The 19,602-nt window shown below is 45.8% G+C and overlaps 1 protein-coding gene across 1 annotated transcript in view; it reads right to left on the bottom strand.

Annotated features, from left to right (window-relative positions):
- Positions 1 to 19,602, bottom strand: part of CDK5RAP2 (CDK5 regulatory subunit associated protein 2) — a 197,462-nt gene that overhangs the window by 90,232 nt on the left and 87,628 nt on the right. The window contains exons 16-17 of the mRNA XM_056860248.1: positions 18,806 to 18,921; positions 17,358 to 17,486 (exon numbers count right to left, since the gene is read on the bottom strand). Coding sequence (XP_056716226.1) covers positions 17,358 to 17,486; positions 18,806 to 18,921 — 245 coding nt within the window. The remainder of the gene's footprint in view (positions 1 to 17,357; positions 17,487 to 18,805; positions 18,922 to 19,602) is intronic.

The raw sequence follows: 19,602 nt of genomic DNA on the forward strand, positions 1-19,602 counted from the left end.
CGGTGGACTCTAATGTGGAGAATCAGGTTTGACTCCCCACTCCTCCACATGAGCGGCAGACACTAATCTGGTAAACTGTGTTGGTTTCCCCACTCCTACACATGTAACCAGCTGGGTGACCTTGGGCTAGTCATAGCTCTCTTAGAGCTCTCTCAGCCCCACCTACCTCACAGGGTGTCTGTTGTGGGGAGGGAAAGGGAAGGTGATTGTAACCCTTTTTAATTCTCCCTTAAGAGGTAGAGAAAGTTGGCATATAAAAACCAACTCCTCCTCTTCTTCTCCTCTTCCTCCTCCTCCCTTCCAAATGTGAACTGGGGTGAAACTTTTGGTACAACAGCTCAGTCCTCGGACCCTACTGAAATTAAGCCTTGGGCCTGGAGCAAATGCATCCTCCTTCCTTATCTCCCCACTCCTCTTCCTTTGTGGTGCTAATTTTTACATTATAAGTGCCTCTAGGGCAGGACGCTTTCTTCTTGCACTCCAAAGCATCATACATATTGATGGTGCTATAATAATAAATGAAACTATTTTGAAAGAGCTCCCACTATGTGCTCCTTTGGAGTACTAGTCTTTCCCTGGGATAAAGACGTTTCACGGCAGTGGCTGGGTTTTTAATTCCTTCCCATACGTGCTGCTGCTTCTCCAGTCTGAGGCAGCGACCCAATCCAAAGCCCATCCCTTTGGAAGGGCAACCTGCTTAAAATCATCCCACAGAATGAGAGGCACAGGCAACATCTTTGGGGTTTTTTTTGGTTGGGAGTTCTACATCCAGACAATGGGCCGCAGATGTTTTAAACAATGCCATGTTGATGGAGAAAAGAAAATGAGGAGAACAGAAGCGCTCTGATGAAGCAAGTCCTCTCTCCATGGCAGCAAAGAGAGAACTGAAGGAGGAGTAGGGTTGCCAACCTCCCAGTAGTAGTGGGAGATCTCCCGCTATTACAACTGATCTCCAGCTGGTAGAGACCAGTTCACCTGGAGAAAATGGCCACTCTGGCAATTGGACTCTATGACATTGAAGTCCCTCCCCAAACCCTGCCCTCCTCAGGCTCCGCCCCAAAAATCTCCACGTATTTCCCAACTCGGAGCTGGCAACCCTAGGGAGGAGCTGGCAACCCTAGGGAGCCCCGCTCTTGGCTCAAGATGGAGGGGAAAGGGAGCGCTCCAAGCGTTCTGCAGCTTCTGGAAGCTAACTAGTCTGTTCTCCACAGCCGCCCTGCGCCTGTGAAGTCCCCATGTGGGACTGCACTGAAGACGACGATGAAATGTATTTTTCCAAGTCAGGGTTTCCACAAACTGATCACCGCTGTCTAAAGCGGGTCCTGGGTGAAGTCTGGTGACAATCTTATTCAGTTCACTTACTGATAGTGTCAGTTTTGCCTGAGTTCTTCAAATGCCTTACAGCTGACATAGTGAGTCAGTTTATTTAGATCAATGATATTGTTCCTCCCAGTCAGGCTCTTTATGGCCATTCTGAGCCAAAGATACTCTGCAGATTTCACACTTCTCTTGGCAGCTGCATATAAAACATCACTGAGAAATAGTGAATCTTCTCCTTTTGGTGGCCTCATTCTTCCTTTCCTTAGATCAGGTCCCACAAGAAGGTTGGTTAACAACAGGAGTGTGCCATTTATTCCACTGAACTGGTTTTCAGGTTCGGGGGGGGGGGTGATACTTCCTGGGAAACTCAGTTGCCAGCTGGTAGTTTCCAGTGGCGGCAATAGTAATGGGAAATGGTCGTTCTGCTTGGAAACAATCAGGTGAGCAAAAGACAATGTAGCATAGTGGTTTGAGTGATGGAGCGCAACCCAGGTTCCAATCCACACTCAGCAGTAAAGCTGACTGGGTGCCCAATTGACTGAGGGCTTTCCCATCCAGAGGGGTCTGGACCCAGGTCTCTTCTGCTTTTGCCAGCAGAGCTTTTCCTGGGGTATTTCCCTGCTTCTCCCGTCTTAGTGATCCCAGGGATTAGAGCTGGGGTGTCAAACAAAAGGACCGCGGGCTGGATCCGGCCCCTTGAGAGCTCTTATCTTGCCCACAAGACTGCCGAGGCAGCCACCACCACTCCCACACACACACTCTCAGTCTGGGCTGCCAAGGCATGGCCCGGCCCCCACCAAATGACATTTATGTCATATCCAGCCCTCGTAACAAATTAGTTCAACACCCCTAGATTAGAGCCTCCACATGTGCATTAGAGGGCTGAGGGAGGGGATTAACTGCTGCCCCCCTTCTCTCACTAGGTAAATGTGTTTGATTGAGGCACAGTTCACAATATAAAGACGTTTAAGACAAAGTTAAAAAGTGCATACATGGTCCATATACATAGCAAATGATCCCCCTGCATTTATAGCACCTCAACCTTCCAGATATATTGTAGCACCAGCTGCATATTTATACTCCCTGAAAAGGAACACACATAGGCGGGCCTATACACTGGCCAGATGTGCAGCCCTACTATCTGCCATATTAGAAGGGAGATTTAAGAAGATCCCCAGGGTGGAGAGACTTTGCCCGTGTAACACAGGGGAGATGGAAATAATTGAGCATGAATTTTTTAGATGTCCTCTCTACAAGTCAGCCAGCTTCAATATTATTGACCCTTTGGTTAGGGAAATGGGCTCTGGTAATGAGGGTGAATGGTCCAAAAGGTTTCTGCTGGGAGGCAACTCACCAATTACTACCCAGGCTGCAAAATACTGTGCAGTTTGTGCCCGTGGCCGGGGTTAAGAGACTAAAAATTATAAGGAGAAGGAGTGGGGCTAGGGAGGGGAATGGGAGGGATGGAAGGGAATGAGAAAAGTACGCTACACAAACAATGTATGTAGAATAAGAAATATATATTTGAAATTTGTATAAAAAGAAACAATTTAAAAAAAAGCAAAATACTGTGCAGTAGCAATGAAGCTACGTCGCCTCAATGTACATCCTTAATCTGTGGAATTGTAAAATTGGGTGATTCCTAATTTTGTTGGCCTTGGTTGTAAACATCTACTCTGTATGGTCAGTTTCTGTTTTACCTGTTTTATCTGGCATACCTGCTGCAAATAAAATTTATTCATTTGTTTTAATGATGTCACCCGCCCTGAGCTGGCTTGCTGGGAGAGCGGGATACAAATTTGAAGAAAAGAGAAAAAAGTGCATAGCAACTGATCAAGGATTAAAAAAAAGGTGGTAAAAACCACCATCCTCTCTCCCTAACACTGTTCATACACTCAAAGGTGGTTAGAATAGGCTATCTATGCTTGAAGCTGCAAGTTTTGGAAATCATCCATGGTGTAGGTTTTGCCTCTTTATTCAGCAACACATGGTTATGGCTCCCATTGTGATGGAGCTCAGGGATGAGAGATCGTTCCCAGTAAGAAGGCAAGAGAGCTTAGAGAGCTCCCTTCTCATGGTCAGGTATTTTTATCGTCTCTGCCTCTCCTCCCCTTCTTGTTCCCAAAGAAAAGTTGACATTCTATCATTTGGGCCCCCCAAGTTCCGTGGCTCAGGTGGTGACTTTCCTATCCTTTGTTCTTCCCTGGTAAGCCATCCGTATATCTACGGAGCTGGACGGCTTTTGTGATGGGAGGCGAGTCCTACCCACCCTGCTTTCCCCCTGGTGTACATGATAGCCTGCAAAAGGTGCTTTAGCACTCTCTGACCATATTCAGAATGCACACCCTGTGATAATAGTGACACAGGGGTGTAAAGCATTTCGCCACACCTGGCCATAAAATAATTTTGTCAGGCAGGTATGAATTTTTACCATATGTAATCTAATGCTTATAATTTAATCATGTAAACATTTAACAGTCTACCTCCCTAACTAGGTCTCACTGGGCAGCAGTCCAACCAGTGGACATTCTCTGTCCTGCTCACCTTCTTGTCAAACCTCCGTTTGCAAGTTGCTCAGGGCGTGTTCCAAAGAACGTACAGCTGCCTTTCCAGGCCTGATCCAATTTATCTAAGTGACGGTCGATTCAACACCAGCTCCTAAGAGAAGCCCACCCTGACAAGAGGAAATGTTTGCGGCTGCGCTGGAAATTTTGGACGTTCGCTTCTGACTGATGGAGAAACTATCTTGCCCCCCGAGGAGCAGACTTTAATGTTTGAACAAAAATATTAAATGCAAAGTAAGTGGCTCAAGGCCAGGAGAAGGTCTACTGAGAATAAGCTGGCTCTTGCAAATCTTCCCGTGGCGGCGAAAAACCTTGAGAATGTGTTTTTCTTAAATGAACCGCTGATATGCTTGGTTTGCAAAGGTCCCGGGGGCCCTAGAGGCAGGACTCAGCAATGTGGCTACACTGGCTGAAAGCAGATGTTCAAAGGACAGTTCAAAAACAATCCTTTTTATTTCTCTTTTGGAGCCCAGAGCTGCCCCTGACTACTTGGAGCAGCTAACCTAAGGGAGACAGATGCCTTAGAAAGGATGGAGCTTAGCTGGATTTTGTTCCTGTTCCTATCGATGCGAAGGTACAATTTAACAGTAGCAAGGAAACCTTGGGTTTTGTTATACTACCCTGAAGTCCTAGTTGTCCTAAGCTGCATAAAACAGACACATTCCAAGTCGAACACTTGGCAAAACACTAGAATAAGCCCCAAGATCTCCTTACCTGAGCCTCCACAAATCCAGTATTATATTCTTAGTATGTTTTTAGCCTGGTTTTTCAGAGAAAAGGGGATGCTTTCAAAGTAGTTCGCAACAATTAAAATTCTGGAGAACTAAAAACAAAGGCCCCTCAATATCTAAACTATGCCATTTTTTTTCTCCTTCAGATGAAACAGCTTTGGACAGAATGAGGGCAGAACTAGTTCTTCAGGATATGAAAGGCGCTTTTGGCCTTAGGAAGAAGCACGAGGTCCATTCTAAGGACCACCTCATCATCATGAAAAATGCACAGTCCCCTATTTACAGAGAAAGCATGCAGCTCAGAAACCCTATAAGGTGAAATAGTACAGTGCTGATAGTTAATTCCTTGAGTGGACAGGTACCTAAGGGATCAAATGGAGACAGAGTTTACACAGACAGAATGGTGTTCAGATCCAGTGTGAGGCACCTGTGTGGAGTAAGAGGGTTAACAAGCAATACATCTCTCAAGAATCTATGGACTTGACCGAAATGGGGAAAATGTTTGCCCTTACTATGTCCCAATATGGGGGACATCTATCAATTCAATGCAGTAGAGCTGAGATTTTTATTTAAACCATCCTGTGGGAATTCAAGTGGCAAGTCTCTTGGGATCTAACTGCTTAGCTCTGCAATATGAAGAAAATGTTTCCAAACAGAACTGCATATCCTGTCTGAGGAGGGCTTGTGTGAAGTCAGTGTTGGAACATGGGTTGATGTCACCCTATCAGAATATCTTTGCTGAGGTTGCTGCTCAGCCATCAGGTTGTCAGTAGTAGTAGCTCTGGTTGGGGATGTGGTAGTAGTCCCTTCATGGAGAAAGGCTGTAAGGAGATGGCTGAGAAGGTTTGGAAATCACTGTCTTCTTGACCAATATGGTACTATTAGAATTACTATCACTTTCTTGACTATCATGGCCCTGAGGATTGTATTGATGGGGGGTAGGCATACATATCGGCCAATCACATGTTATTTACACTTGCCTGGGGACACCTGCAATAGGTAAATAATCTGGGCAACTAGAGGTTGTCCGGCAATGTAAATTTAGCCATTCCAAATCAATTGTAGATCTGGTTGACTATCAGGAGATGCAACTGCCACTTCAATCTGGTCCAATGTTTTTCTGCTAAATTAGTCCACTGTGATGCCGACTATGAGTTCAGCTCATATGGACTTTGGAAGTTGCTTTGCTTGGGTCAGAATCCTTGAGGCTTCATCATGAAAGCAGTTTGATTTTGTGCCCCCCTACCAGTAAGCTTCTCCTGACATGTTGTCCACATACATCAGAACATCTACAGCCACTGTCTTTAATTGAAATGCTTGCAGTACCAATAGAAGTACTCTTCGTTCCAGCCTATTTATGCTGTGTGTACTCGGCTGCTCTCCAGATGACTTGCACTCTTACTTTTCGGAAGCGAGTTCCCAGTATAAGAATATCGGTGCTGCTGGAGATTGACAAGTGCATAAGATCCCAGACAGGTGAACTCAACAACAGGCAGGCAACTGCCAGCACAGTCTCATGTCAATTGGAATCAGAAAAGGCAGTTGTAGTCTCACAGCTGCTATGCCCTCTGGCTTTAGAATGGATGTAGGACTCTCTGGTGAAGTCTAGCATGAAACCATGTCCACACAATCACATCCCGGTATGACACTAACATGCTAAGGAGTTGAACTAGTATGAGAGTATCCTCTTATATTTTCAATAGAACCTTGAGTTTCAACCCTAGGATTCTCGTTCTTGGGAGAGGAACATCCTGTCATGGTAAGTGTCTATGAACAAACCCAAATTTTGGATTTCCTGGCTGAGAATCAGAGGAAGAGTTGGTTTTTATATGCTGACTATCTCTACCATTTAAGGGAGACTCAAACTAGCTTACAATCACCTTCCCTTCCCCTCCCTACAACAGGCACCCTGTGAGGTAGGTGAGGCTGAGACAATGTGACTAGCCCAAGGTCACCCAGCTGGCTTCATATGGAGGAGTGGGGAAACAAATTCAGTTCACCAGATTAGCCTCCGCCACTCATGTGGAGGAGTGGGGAATCAAACCCGGTTCTCCAGGTCAGACTCCACCACTCCACACCACCACTCTTAACCACTACACCACTCTTATCCCAATATAGCACAAACCTATGAGACTGGAGACACTCCAGAGCAGTCTTCGTATCCTTGAACTATTTGATAATCATCCATTGGATTCACAGGCTACCTTTCAAAGCTTAGGTAAATCACCATTGCCACTAATACACTCATACATTAGCCAAGTTCTTAGGAGCTGGTGAAAGGCTGAAGTAGAGGGCCCAATATCGGAGGTGCCTGCCTGCACATACAAAACAGAAGAATTCTCGGTGGAACACCTGGATTGATATATGCAGATGTCTGTTGATGACAAGAAGTTCTTATGTTGTATCTTTGCCAAAATTGATTAGAATGTCTCCGTCTAGAAATGTGTCTTCCCCCTCCTGCCATTTAGCCACCTGAAGCTGAGGATGCTCCAACACATGAACACATGAAGCTGCCTTATACTGAATCAGACTCTTGGTCCATCAAAGTCAGTACTGTCTACTCAGACCGGCAGCGGCTCTCCAGGGTCTCAGGCAGAGGTCTTTCACATCACCTACCTGCCTAGTCCCTTTAACTGGAGATGCCAGGGATAGTACCTGGGAACCTTCTGCATGCCAAGCAGATGTTCCGTCACTGAGCCTTCCCAGCCCCTCAAACATTCCCGTTATTTTTGATGGTATAAAAAAACCGCTTTGAAAGTTATAAATGCTTTGTTTTAGCCACCTTTAAGAAATCTGTTCTCATTTGGATCCAATGGAAGTAGAGTGCTAAATATGTAAACTGTTTCTGGTTGGATTTAAACTCCCCAAAGACGCTGCTCAACCTGCATTAATGAGCTGCTGGTATTGCTCTCAAAGGAGGAAAATCCCCTTCCTGGATAAAAGGTAAGAAGGCATGCGCCAAATTCATTTGGGTGACTGGCTCCATACTTGAGACAGTGGCGACTTTCCGTGGCTACCCCCACTCCTTATAGTGTCATTGCTGGTTGACTGCGTTGAGTAACCTGGAAGAATTACTTTCGCAGATGTCATGCCTGCCTGGCAGCCAGCCTAAGAGAACTCTAGAAAGCTGTTAAAGTCTTCCTTTAACCATGGGTCAGAGGACTAGGTATGATGGATGGAGGGCTGGACATGGGTTCAAATCTCTGCTTGGGCCAGACACTTGGGTGACCATAAACCAATCTTTGTTTTTTCAATTTACCCTATTTCAAGAATAAATGGGATACATCCTCACATGCTACACTGACCCACTTGGAGCAAATACAGAGACATTCAGACTAGACCCTGCCTTCGATGAGCTGTTGCAAGCATGCACTTCCCACTTCCTTCAGTCTGCAATGGTCGCCAGAGAGCTTCTGGGTGGAATTCAAAAGTGCTGGTCATAAACTTTAAAGCCCTAAATGTTACGGGGACCTTAACCTGGTATTTTTTAAAATGGCCTTTGTCGGTTGTGTGCTCTTTAACGATTTGGCTGGTTTTCCTAACAATGCCAGTTTTAAGTAACGTAGTTTTAAGTGATGTTCGTTTTTACGATGTGCTTAAGGGGAGAATTAGGAGCTGCTTACTGGCCAGCGGGTTTGTTTCTATTAACGTTAATTTGTTTCAGCTAACCCTGAGGAACCGTTTTATGGAGGGAAGGGAAGGGCATCAATATAACAAATCATACTTATGACACAACAGCATCTCTTGGATTTCAGCGTATCCCACTCTGTGCCAGTATAGCTCTATTCAGTACAATACACTAGTTTATCTGGAATCCTGATAAGTGATTCTTCCGAATATCCCCTGGGCTTTTCAGGTAAAAAGGAGATCAGACTGTATTCTCCCTTTTTTAAAAGGTTTAAATAGCAAATATCCTGATGCAGCATTTAATGTATTTCCCGTGCCACCAGCACTTTCCCGGCATGTGAGCTTCCATGTGGGTGGCTGCAGCCTAATGATAGAAAGTTAAATGCGCAGAAGGGATTCTTTACCAGTCCTAATGAGGTTCCGTTTCACAAAGAAACACAAACCTGTGCAAATCTGCTTTTGTGCACCACTTCTGGAAGGGCTGCAACGTGGGAGTGATGTGTGGAGGAGGGGCGCAGAGCAAAAGCTCTCTTCCGAATGTCAATCGAACACCCAGTTCTCCAAGGGAGAGCGGATCTGGTGCTAAACGGATAAACATAGATTGAACGGTGAGCTTGCTGCTCACACTGTTGGCAGGCTGAAGGTTACGCTGACAACCGCTCTCAGCTCCAGGCCCTTAGCACAGAGATCAGAACCTCGGGTCACTGTAGGTGAGCAAGACCAATACTAGAGGATAGTGCTATGAAGGCAGAGCCCAAGGCCCTCAGGGGCATCTGTGCTGCTGCAGTGCAGATTTCCTGATAGTTAACTAGGTTAGTCTATTGCAGAAAATGCAACAAAGAAACCTGTAGTACCTTAAAGTCTATCAGGTTTATTGACAGTCTATTCCAGAGCTGTGCGAGCAAAAGTTTGTTGGAGGTGCGCAAGGGCCCGCGCTGGTGTCTGCACCACATGCGCCAGCGCCCAGGCCACTTGTGCCGCCACGACTGGCACGGACGCCTGCATTGGGCCGCGCATGCTAGACTAATCTGGAGAACCGGGTTTGATTCCCCACTCCTCCACATGAGCGGCAGAGGCTAATCTGGTGAACCGGGTTGGTTTCCCTACTCCTACACATGAAGCCAGCTGGGTGACCTTGGGCTAGTCACAGCTCTCTTAGAGCTCTCTCAACCCCACCAACCTCACAGGGTGTCTGTTGTGGGGAGGGGAAGGTGATTGTAAGACGGTTTGATTCTTCCTTAAGTGGCAGATAATGTCAGCATATAAAAACCAACTCTTCTTCTTCTTCTTCTTCTTGCTTAGGATTGCTTCCTAGGGAAAGGATGCTCTGCTACCAGGATGACATTCAACAGCCAGAGATCCTACAGGCCCTGAGAGGCTCCATCTGCTCCCTCCTATACAGAATACTAAAGCAAAAGGAAAGTCATCTGGGCCACGACAAGATATAAAAGCTTATCCTGTCAGACTGATTTCCATTCCCTCCTCCCCGCTTCCCTCCCTTTGTGTGTCTTGTCTTTTTAGTTTGCAGTCCCAAGGACAGGGCCCTGTGCTTTGGGACCCACGAGTTGTCTGAATAGCGGGACGAAAATATAATACATTTGTCAGATACATGACATTTGCCAACAAGAGGATAATGCTACATGCGTCTGCTGAAGCGGACATTAGGCTATGACAGGCCATGATAAATCTGTTAGCCTTTGCAGGGCTACAAGACCCTGTTGTTTTTGCAATGGTGAAAAGAAGCAGCTCCCAAACATGAGAAGAATAGCTACTGATTTCCATCTTGAGTCTGGGAAGACAGGTTGTTTTCCTTTCCAGGATGGTCATGTCTCTGGTGGCTGAGAGGCTCCAGTAATGGTTATGAGACTAAGCTAGGTACTAGGGACTTATTGGTTCAAAACTCCCCTTGGCCATGCCTGTAGTAGGTAGCTTTAGAAAACCATTCTTTCACAGCCCCTAATCCCCCCATAAGGGACTGGCCATACTGGCCCATTTTACAGGATTGTTGTAAGGATTACAAAACAATATATTTAAAATGCCTTTAATATTATTACTACTACTATTACTTCTACTACTAATATTATTGTTAGTGGCATCAGTGGGGAAACATCCCCCTCTACAGCAAAGTCATGCAAATTGCAACAAAAATGTTCTCTGGATAAGCAGTTCTGTTTGCAGGAACTATTAACCAGTGTTATTGTTAAGCTGTACATGAAGTGGTTCAAGAACAGTTCCCAAAATGACAAGTGGCACACTTTAATTTTTGTAAGAAATCAGTTTGCATTTCTGACTACAAAACAGATCCAGAACCAGAGGTGATACCTCAGCAGGCAGAATTGGAGTAGGTAAAAAGGTAAAGGTAAAGTAATAACCCTGTGCAAGCGCCGGGTTATTACTGACCCATGGGGTGACGTCACATCCTGACGTTTACTAGGCAGATTATGTTTATGGGGCGGTTTGCCATTACCTTCCCCAGTCGTCTACACTTTACCCCCAGCAAACTGGGTACTCATTTTACCAATCTCGGAAGGATGGAAGGCTGAATCAAAGCTTGAGCCAGCTACCTGAAACCGACTTCCATTGGGATTGAACTCAGGTTGTGAGCAGAGCTTTGAGTGAAGTACTGCAGCTTACCACTCTGCGCCATGGGGCTCCTGAGTTGGAGTAGACATGGGTAAAAAAGGGCACCAATATTCTTATACCCAGACATTAACATAGTTGTGGGTTTTTCCTAGAAAGTAGCTGTGTTGGTCTGCCAAAGAAGAACTAGGTTCGAGTCCAGCAGCACTTTAGAGACCAACAAGATTTTGGGGGTATGAGCTTCCGAGAGTCAGAGCTCTCATCATTTTTCCGAAAGTCAGAGCCTTCATAATTTTTTTTTGGTAACACAGCAAGGCTCATGATCCTGTAATCTGCTGCACATAAGATCAGGCAATGGCATCTAGGTTATCAGCACACTGCTGACTTGTTAGAGCACCATGGCTCGATTTCAGTTCCTACAGCGCCACTGGCACCAATGTTTTCACATGGGCCCCTGGCTCATTCGCAGCCCAGCTGCGCCAAGAAAAAGGCTTAACGATGGGGAGGGGATGGTTCTGACTCTGATCTTATTTGATTTCCTATCACTTATTTTGCATCTCACTGGGTTCCAGGTCTAGAATGGTTGGAGACCGCCATTTCAGACCACTAGAAGAGCCAGCGTGGTAAAGTGGTTAAGAGCGGTGGTTTGGAGTGGTAGACTCTAATCTGGAGAACCAGGTTTGATTCCCCACTCCTCCACATGAGCAGAGGATTAGCATCCTCTGGTGAACCGGGTTGGTTTCCCCACTCCTACCCTGAAGCCAGCGGGGTGACCTTGGGCTAGTCACAGCTCTCTTAGAGCTCTCTCAGCCCCACCTGACTCATAGGGTGTCTGTTGTGGGGAGGGGAAGGGAAGGTGATTGTAAGTCGGTTTGATTCTTCCTTAAGCAGTAGAGAAAGTTGGCATATAAAAACTAATTCTTCTTCTTCCTCTTCCTCCTCCTCCTCCAGTCAGGTCATTTGTATTGAAAGAATTCTCAGCAGGGCTTTCCCACTTGATCTAACAGGATGATGTGGGATCACATAGAGAGTTTGGTTCACTGGCTCCCAATTTGTTTTTAGGCACATTTCAAGAAGATGGCTTGACCTAAGAAGCTCAAAATGACCTGGAAACAGGCTAGACAGAGACTGTCTTCTACTGCACGAGCCTGTCCCTCAGCTGAGATCTTCATAGGGGGCCCTTCTCTGGGTTTGCCTCCTTTTGGAGGGTAGCTAAGTGCTCCCAGACTCTGGGTCTTAGAATCATAGAGTTTGAAGGAGCCATGCAGGCCATCTAGCCCAGCCCCCTGCTCAATGCAGGACCAGCCTAGAGCATCCCTGACAAGTGTTTGTCCAGCCTCTGCTTAAAGACTGCCAATGAGGGGGAGCTCACCACCTCCCTAGGCAGCTGTCACTGTCGAACAACTCTTACTGCAAAAAACGTTTTCCTAATATCCAGCTGGTACCTCTCTGCCTGCAATTTAAACCCATTATTGTGAGTCCTATCCTGTGCTGCTAACAGGAACAGTTCCCTGCCCTTCTCTAAGTGACAGCCTCTCAAATACTTAAAGAGAGCAATCATGTCCCCACTCAACTCCTCTTCTCCTCTTCTCCAGATTAAACATTCCCAACTCCCTTAGCCTTTCCTCGTAGGGCTTGGTCTCCAGGCCCCTGATTATCCTTGTTGCTCTCCTCTGCACCCGCTCCAGTCTGTCCACATCCTTTTTGAAGTGGGGCCTCCAGAACTGCACACAACACTCCAGGTGTGACCTGACCAATGCAGTGTACAGTGGAACTATGACATCTTGCGATGTGGATGTTATGCCTCTGTTGATGCACCCCAAGATCACATTAGCTTTTTTTGTCGCTGCATCACACTAGTTGCTCGTATTTAACGTACGGTCCACTCGTACCCCAAGATCTTGTTTCCTTTAGTTGTGCCCTGGCTATGGAATGCCATCTCCTGATAGTTGGAGGACCCTTGACCATTGCGGGATGCGGCGCATGGGGAACGGGGAAAGTTCTCCCACAGACACACTCTTATGTGGACTCTGTGTGCAGAAACTCACACAAACATGAATGGAGATTTCAGCCACTTTAAGGCCCCCTCGCCTCCAGTGCTCTGGAGTGGCTTCACAGGAAACCAGGCGGCTGCAATGGGAAGGCAGAAAAGATCTGCCAGCCTGCACCATTTGCACTTGATTGGATCCCAGCCAAAGGAATAGAATAAGGCTGTTCCTCAATTGAGCGCAACCCCGCAAGGCCTGTGCCAAAGACGCACGGTTGCACTACATTCATTGGAAATGAACAGCGACGACAACAACAATCTCTGAAAACATTCCATTTTCCAGCTCTTTGGGGCAGAAGTCCAATTTAAGAACTCAAGATAGAAACTGTCAATCAGCGGCAGCATTGTTTGCTTTGATTTCATTCGTGTTACGACGCCATGTACACTCAAGGCAGACAGGGGAATTAAAAAGGAAAGGAAAAGAACCAGGAACCAAGTTGGATAAAAAATGAAACGTGGTACGGCCAAGGTCTGAGGGTGACCCTGGGAATATAAACAAGTCTGTGGATTAATTGCAAGATGGCCAAAGGAACCTTAGGAAAAGGGGGATGGCGGACTGTTATGTCCCCGCTGCAAATTCTCTGTTAAAAGGTAAACGGTCCCCTGTGCAAGCACCGGGTCATTCCTGACCCATGGGGTGACGTCACATCCCGACATTTACTAGGTAGACTTTGTTTTACGGGGTGGTTTGCCAGTGCCTTCCCCAGTCATCTTCCCCTTACCCCCAGCAAGTTGGGTACTTATTTTACCAACCTTGGAAGGATGGAAGGCTGAGTCAACCTTGAGTCGGCTACCTGAAACCGACTTCCGTTGGGATCGAACTCAGGTCATGAGCAGAGCTTGGACTGCAGTACTGCAGCTTACCACACTGCGCCACGGGGCTCCTGTGTTACTGGTCTTTATTACAGCCAAGGGCCAACATAAAATATAAAATATACATCCTATGATAAAACTATGCAGATCCTACTTACAGCATCTCATCCGTACTGATTAATCTGAAGATTTACCCATAAAACCTTTATTCATCATTAATGCCTTCCTTTTCCAACAGACATAAGAGCAGAATTTTGCTACAGAGTGGGAAATAAGAGTCACCCTCTCTTCCAGTAGATATTCCACCAAAGAGGTCTCAGAGGTATGAGAATGTACAGACCGAGATAGCCGGGGAGTAATCAAACGATTTCTAGCATGTGTTACTGGTCACTTTCAATACGATATTGATATATACATGGAGTTGCTCCGCAATCCAATCCTTGGAGCACTCCTAAATGACTGGGGTGGGAGTGGGGGGAGGCTGTGCTCTGCTTGCTTCTAGATTGTTTGCTACCCATCTTGTGTTTGCCGCCAAAACTGAAATGGCAGGGTACCGAAAAAGACCGTAATTAAATGGTTCAAGCAGGGCTGATTAAAAATTAGGCTAAACTGGACAAAGTAACAAACCAGATTTAGAGCAGAGCTAAAGGGCTGTTTTCTTCTTCAGCAGCTAGAAGAGAAGAAAGAGGCCACTCTGACCTGTGCTTGGGAACAAAAAAACATGGCTTCAGGAAGTGACTATCCTGCTCACCAGGACAAAAAAGATGGAAACCAAAATTTGGCACCTTTAAGTTTACGTTGCTTCTTTCTTATATACCAGCCTAGAGATCAGTTTGAGATTTAAGAAAAAGTGAAGTGCATTCTCTCAGTAGATATTAAGGGATGTTATTCTTGCTTCATGTTTAGTTACTTTTGTTAGCAGTGGGGTTTGGGTTTTTTTTGGGTAATGACTACATTCTTTTGTATTAAATTGGTCTTTTGATTCTGTGGCCTTTTGAAGAACCCGTAAACCAGCCTTTCTTTCGTTCACGCAAGGTGAGTAAAACATTGAGCAGGAGAAGAACAACTCTCTCCTGGATGTTTAAATCACAAAACATGTTTTTCTCCTACACCTTGGACCTCCCTTGCTCAGCGTGAATGGAGGTTGGGGGGGGGGCAGGGAATGCAGGTGATCATTACAAGAATGGAAGGGCTGGCTGGAAGCACTTGAAGCGAGGTGTTCAGATAAGAGGAGGACGGACATCTATAGATTTCTGCCTCTCCTGCTGGCAGCAGTGGTTAAAAGTGCTTATTTCTGTTGAGGTTGACAGAATAGTGCTGGAGGGGCGAATGTCTCATTTCAGTCCAGTAGTGTGGACAGATGAATTTCTGCACCCCCCTGGTAAAACGGAGGTAACGGCAGGGGCCACTGTATTGCTCATCTCTCTCTTGTTGAACTTGGGAGGGGGGGAGAATGGACTCCAATTATTATTTACTGAAATGTGCACTCTAACAGTATTAGAAAAGATAGGAATGTTTTGAAGTATGTGTGCGCGTATTCGATATATTTAACAAAAAATAAAGTAAACAGTATGGGGGAATCACTCTACAGTGCTTCTTGGGCAAGGAAAAACAGTATACTGCTCTGAAGGAAGGAAAACATGAAGCTGACTTATACAGAATCACACCATTGGTCCATGAAGGCCCGTATTATCTACTCAGAGGCTCTCCATTTTGTAACCGATTGGTACCTGTAAACAGCCTCTACCCATGTCAACCTGCCTGAGGCTTGAGATGGATGGATGGGGCCTTTTTGTGGGAATCTGCAGAATCAGAAGTTAGGCCGGTGGGGACCCGCAGGAAGGCCTTTTCAGGAAACTGTACGGGAGATGCTTGTACCATCCCCTTCATGCCTTCCAGAGTCCATTCAGGTTTTCCTTCCAGAAGGCCATTGCGTGATATATTAGGGTGTTTTATGTTTGCAGCTGCCTTATTTTCATTTGATGGCTGTTTTTACTGCTCTTGTTCTTGCTGGTTTAGGATCTGAATTTTCGATGTGTTCTTACTCATCTTTGGAGTTCAAGCTGCCCTCAGCACTCCAGTGGGCAGAAAGGCAATTATATCAACCAACTAAACTAAATTGTATTGATTTGCCATTGTGGGTGAAAAATTATTTGCGGACATCAATGCAGAGTTTAAATACAATGCCCTGACCTGGATGGCCAGGCAAGCCTGATCTCCTCAGATCTCAGAAGATAAGCAGGGTCAGCCCTGGCTAATATTTGGATGGGAGACCTCCAGGGAAAACCAGGGCCACTATGCAGAGGCAGGCAATGGCAAACCACCTCTGAACATCTCTTGTCTTGAAAGCCCTACTGGGTCACCATAAGTCGGCTGCAACTTGACGGCATTTTACATACACACACACTAAATACATTCCATAATTCTGCATCTCATCTCTCTGATTGAACTGGGGGGGGAATGGACTCCAATTATTATTTACCGAAATGTGCACTCTAACAGTATTAGAAAAGAATGTTTTGAAGTGTGTGTGTGTGTGTGTTCAATATATTTAACAAAAATAAATGAAATAGTACGGGCGGAATCACTCAAGTACAGTACTTCTTGGGCCAGGAAAAACAGTACACCACTCTTACGCTGGTCTTGGACCGTATTAAACTTTCTTTACCTTACCAATACACCACTCTGAAGGAAGGAACACATGCAGCTGCCTTATACAGAATCACACAATTGGTCCATGAAGGCCCGTATTATATACTCAGACTGACAGAGCCTCTCTAGGGTCTCAGGAAGAGATCTTACACCATCGCCTAAGATCTGCTTGCCATCAGAAGGTCCCAGGTTCAATCCTCAGCATCTTCAGTAAATGAAGATGCTGAGGATTGAACCTGAGACCTTTTGCATGGCAAGCAGATGCTTTGTCCCTGAGCCACAGCCCCTCCTGAAAAAAGTTCTCCCCTGAGGAGGTAAACCTTGTCTGGACTAGTGGGGATTCACAGGAAAGATAGTTATAGTCCATAAATCCACAGATGACTAAGTACTGTCTAAGTGACCTTCACAAGTCCACTTGAATAAAACTTTCTGCAGCAATCAATTGGAAAACTTTATTTTCTATAGATCTGAGACTTGGCTAACCTGTCCATTCTGCCTGACAGAGGCCTCATTCTCACAGTAAAAAAACAATGTCTGAGTTGTACCGACTCAAACTAAAAGCACTGGAAGGGGGTTAATGCCTGAATGATTCTCCATGCAAAAAACAAATTCCTGCTCCCATGAAACTTTCAGGAAAAGAAGGTTAGGACCGAACCCTTCTCCATGGCATCTTGCTTTCTGTGTGTGGGGAATGCTTTTAATATGGAGGGGCATTCTATCACAAGAGGCCCCCGCTTACAGGGTGGAATGGTACAGCCCAAATGCAGACTGACAACCTCAGCAAGAATTAAACTAAAGCAGTGGGTATGAAGTTGAAAGGGTAAACATGCCCAGAACAGCAGATGCCAGACCAATGAAAGATGCATCCAAGCACACTCAGTGTTTTCACCCTATGAATTTGCCATTATTCAACAATGTTGGCACATTATTTATTAATAGCACTAAAAACAAACACACACAAAACATGGTTACACACCACCACAATTAGCAGGAACAGGAAACCAAGCCCACCGTTTTCCTCACCTCATTCTCGTCAAATGGTTGCTGTGTTTCCTTTGCCACAGACTCCAACTTGGAACCATCCTGTTGCTTCTGTTTGAGAGCTTGATTTACTGCATGCAGCTCCTTCACCACCAAGAAGAGCTCAGTAATCTAAGAAAGCAAAAAAGAATAACCAGGGTTGCTGTGCAGAGGAAGGCACTGGCAAACCACCTCTGTTAGTCTCTTGCCTTGAAAACCCCCCAAAAAGGGGTCGCCATAAGTCGGCTGCGACTTGACAGCACTTTACACACACACACTCAGAAACTGGGGAATCCATTGTGTTTCTCAGGCCTTTTCACATGTTCTGATTTTTAACAAGGCAGATTACCAACTGGCATCGCTGGACTGTTAAAGCTGATCAGGTTAGACACACACACGCCTCCATGTTTGAAGTACATGCAATTCTTATATTTTTATCCCACCCTTCAGCAATGCTGATTCTGAGAACTTAGGCAGATCATGAAAGGGAGGGCAGGAAAGGTTGCGTCAGTGTTTGGCGCTTGTGGCCCTTTCTTACATACCCAGGCAGGGTAATGCCAATCGCCACTTTGGGGTCGAGAAGCAATTTTCCTCCAGGCCAGATTGGCAAGGGATTCTGGAGGGGTTTTTCTTTTCTTTTTTTGCCATCTTCTGGGCATCGAGTAGGGGTCGCTGGGATATGCGGGGGAAGGGGTTGTGAATTTCCTGCATTGTGCAGGGGGTTGGACTAGATTACCCTGGTGATCCCTTCCAACTCTATGATTCTCCCAAGGGCATCAGGATGGTAACACTGGTTTTTTCTCTCCCCACATTATCCTCCCCGCATTCCCGTGAGATAGTTTAGGATGAGAGAGAACTACTGGCCAGACTCAGCCAGCAAAAAATTCAAGAGGCTAAGGTGGCAACTTAGGAAAGAAAGTGACCAAGTACATGTGAAGATGCAATGCAACAACTTATAACTCCCTGATGTGTGTCACCTACCAAGTTGGTGAGAAGAGATCTTAGCAACATGGCCCGAACATCCCCTATTGCAAAGTCAAAGTAAATAAATAAATCACACCATGGTGGCTGTATTGGCCATGGTAACTAGAATGGAGGGAAGGACTGGTGGGTGGAAGGGATTCTTTAGCCCTCTCACATTCATGATCCTCCCCTGCAATTTTCACCTCTTGGCCATTTGCCCCTTTCCAGGTTAACTTCCGGTTTCAGAACCCTGCCGCAGGTCAACTTTAAAAACCAGTTGGGGGGGGGGGGGTATGTGCGGGGCAGAAATTGTGAATATATGAAGAAGAAGATTGACCGTATTTCTCCTGTCAAATAGCCCCTCCCCCAATATCGTTACCAAGGAAATACAGGTTTGGAACTCCAGAGACCTGATCCCGAAGAGGCCACCCAGACCTGTGCTCCTTCCAACAAATGTGAAAAATAGTCACTGAATAAGAGAGCAATACCTTTTTCTTAAGTTCTTCCAGGGACAGCTGGTCTATCCGCAAATTCAAGGGATCTTGTTCGCCTAAGCAAATGCTCATGTAAGAGGTCTGCTCACCCCAAGAAAACAACGTTTCCTCTACCAAAAAACAAACAAATAGATAATGAATTCAGAATCCATGTTTGCATTGGAAAAGCCTCCCTTCTTCCTCCAAAACTACATTTTGTAACTAATTGGTACCTGTAATCTGAGAGCCTGCGTGGTGTAGTGGTTCAGAGCAGTGGACTCTAATCTGGTGAACTGGGTTGGTTTCCCCACTCCTCCACATGAGCGGTGGATTTTAATCTGGTGAACCGGGTTGGTTTCCCTACTCCTCCACATGAAGCCTGCTGGGTGACCTTGAGATAGTTCTCTCAGAACTTTCTCAGTCCCACCTACCTCACAAGGTGTCTGTTGTGGGGAGGGGAAGGAAAGGGGATTGTAAACCGCTTTGAGACTCCTTAAAGATAGAGAAAAGTGGGGTAAAAACCAACCCTTCTTCTTCTCTATCCATGTCAACTTGAGATGGATGGATGGGGCCTTCCTGTGGGAATCTGCAGTATCGGAAGTTAGGCCGGTGGGGACCCGCAGGAAGGCCTTTTCAGGAAACTGTACAGGAGATGCTTGTACCATCCCCTTCATGCCTTCCAGAGTCCATTCAGGTTTTCCTTCCAGAAGGCCATTGCGTGATATATTAGGATGTTTTATGTTTGCAGCTGCCTTATTTTCATTTGATGGCTGTTTTTACTGCTCTTGTTCCTGTTGGTTTAGGATCTGAAT

This window comes from Euleptes europaea, chromosome 14 (genome assembly GCF_029931775.1).
Source record: "Euleptes europaea isolate rEulEur1 chromosome 14, rEulEur1.hap1, whole genome shotgun sequence".
NCBI lineage: Eukaryota > Metazoa > Chordata > Lepidosauria > Squamata > Sphaerodactylidae > Euleptes > Euleptes europaea.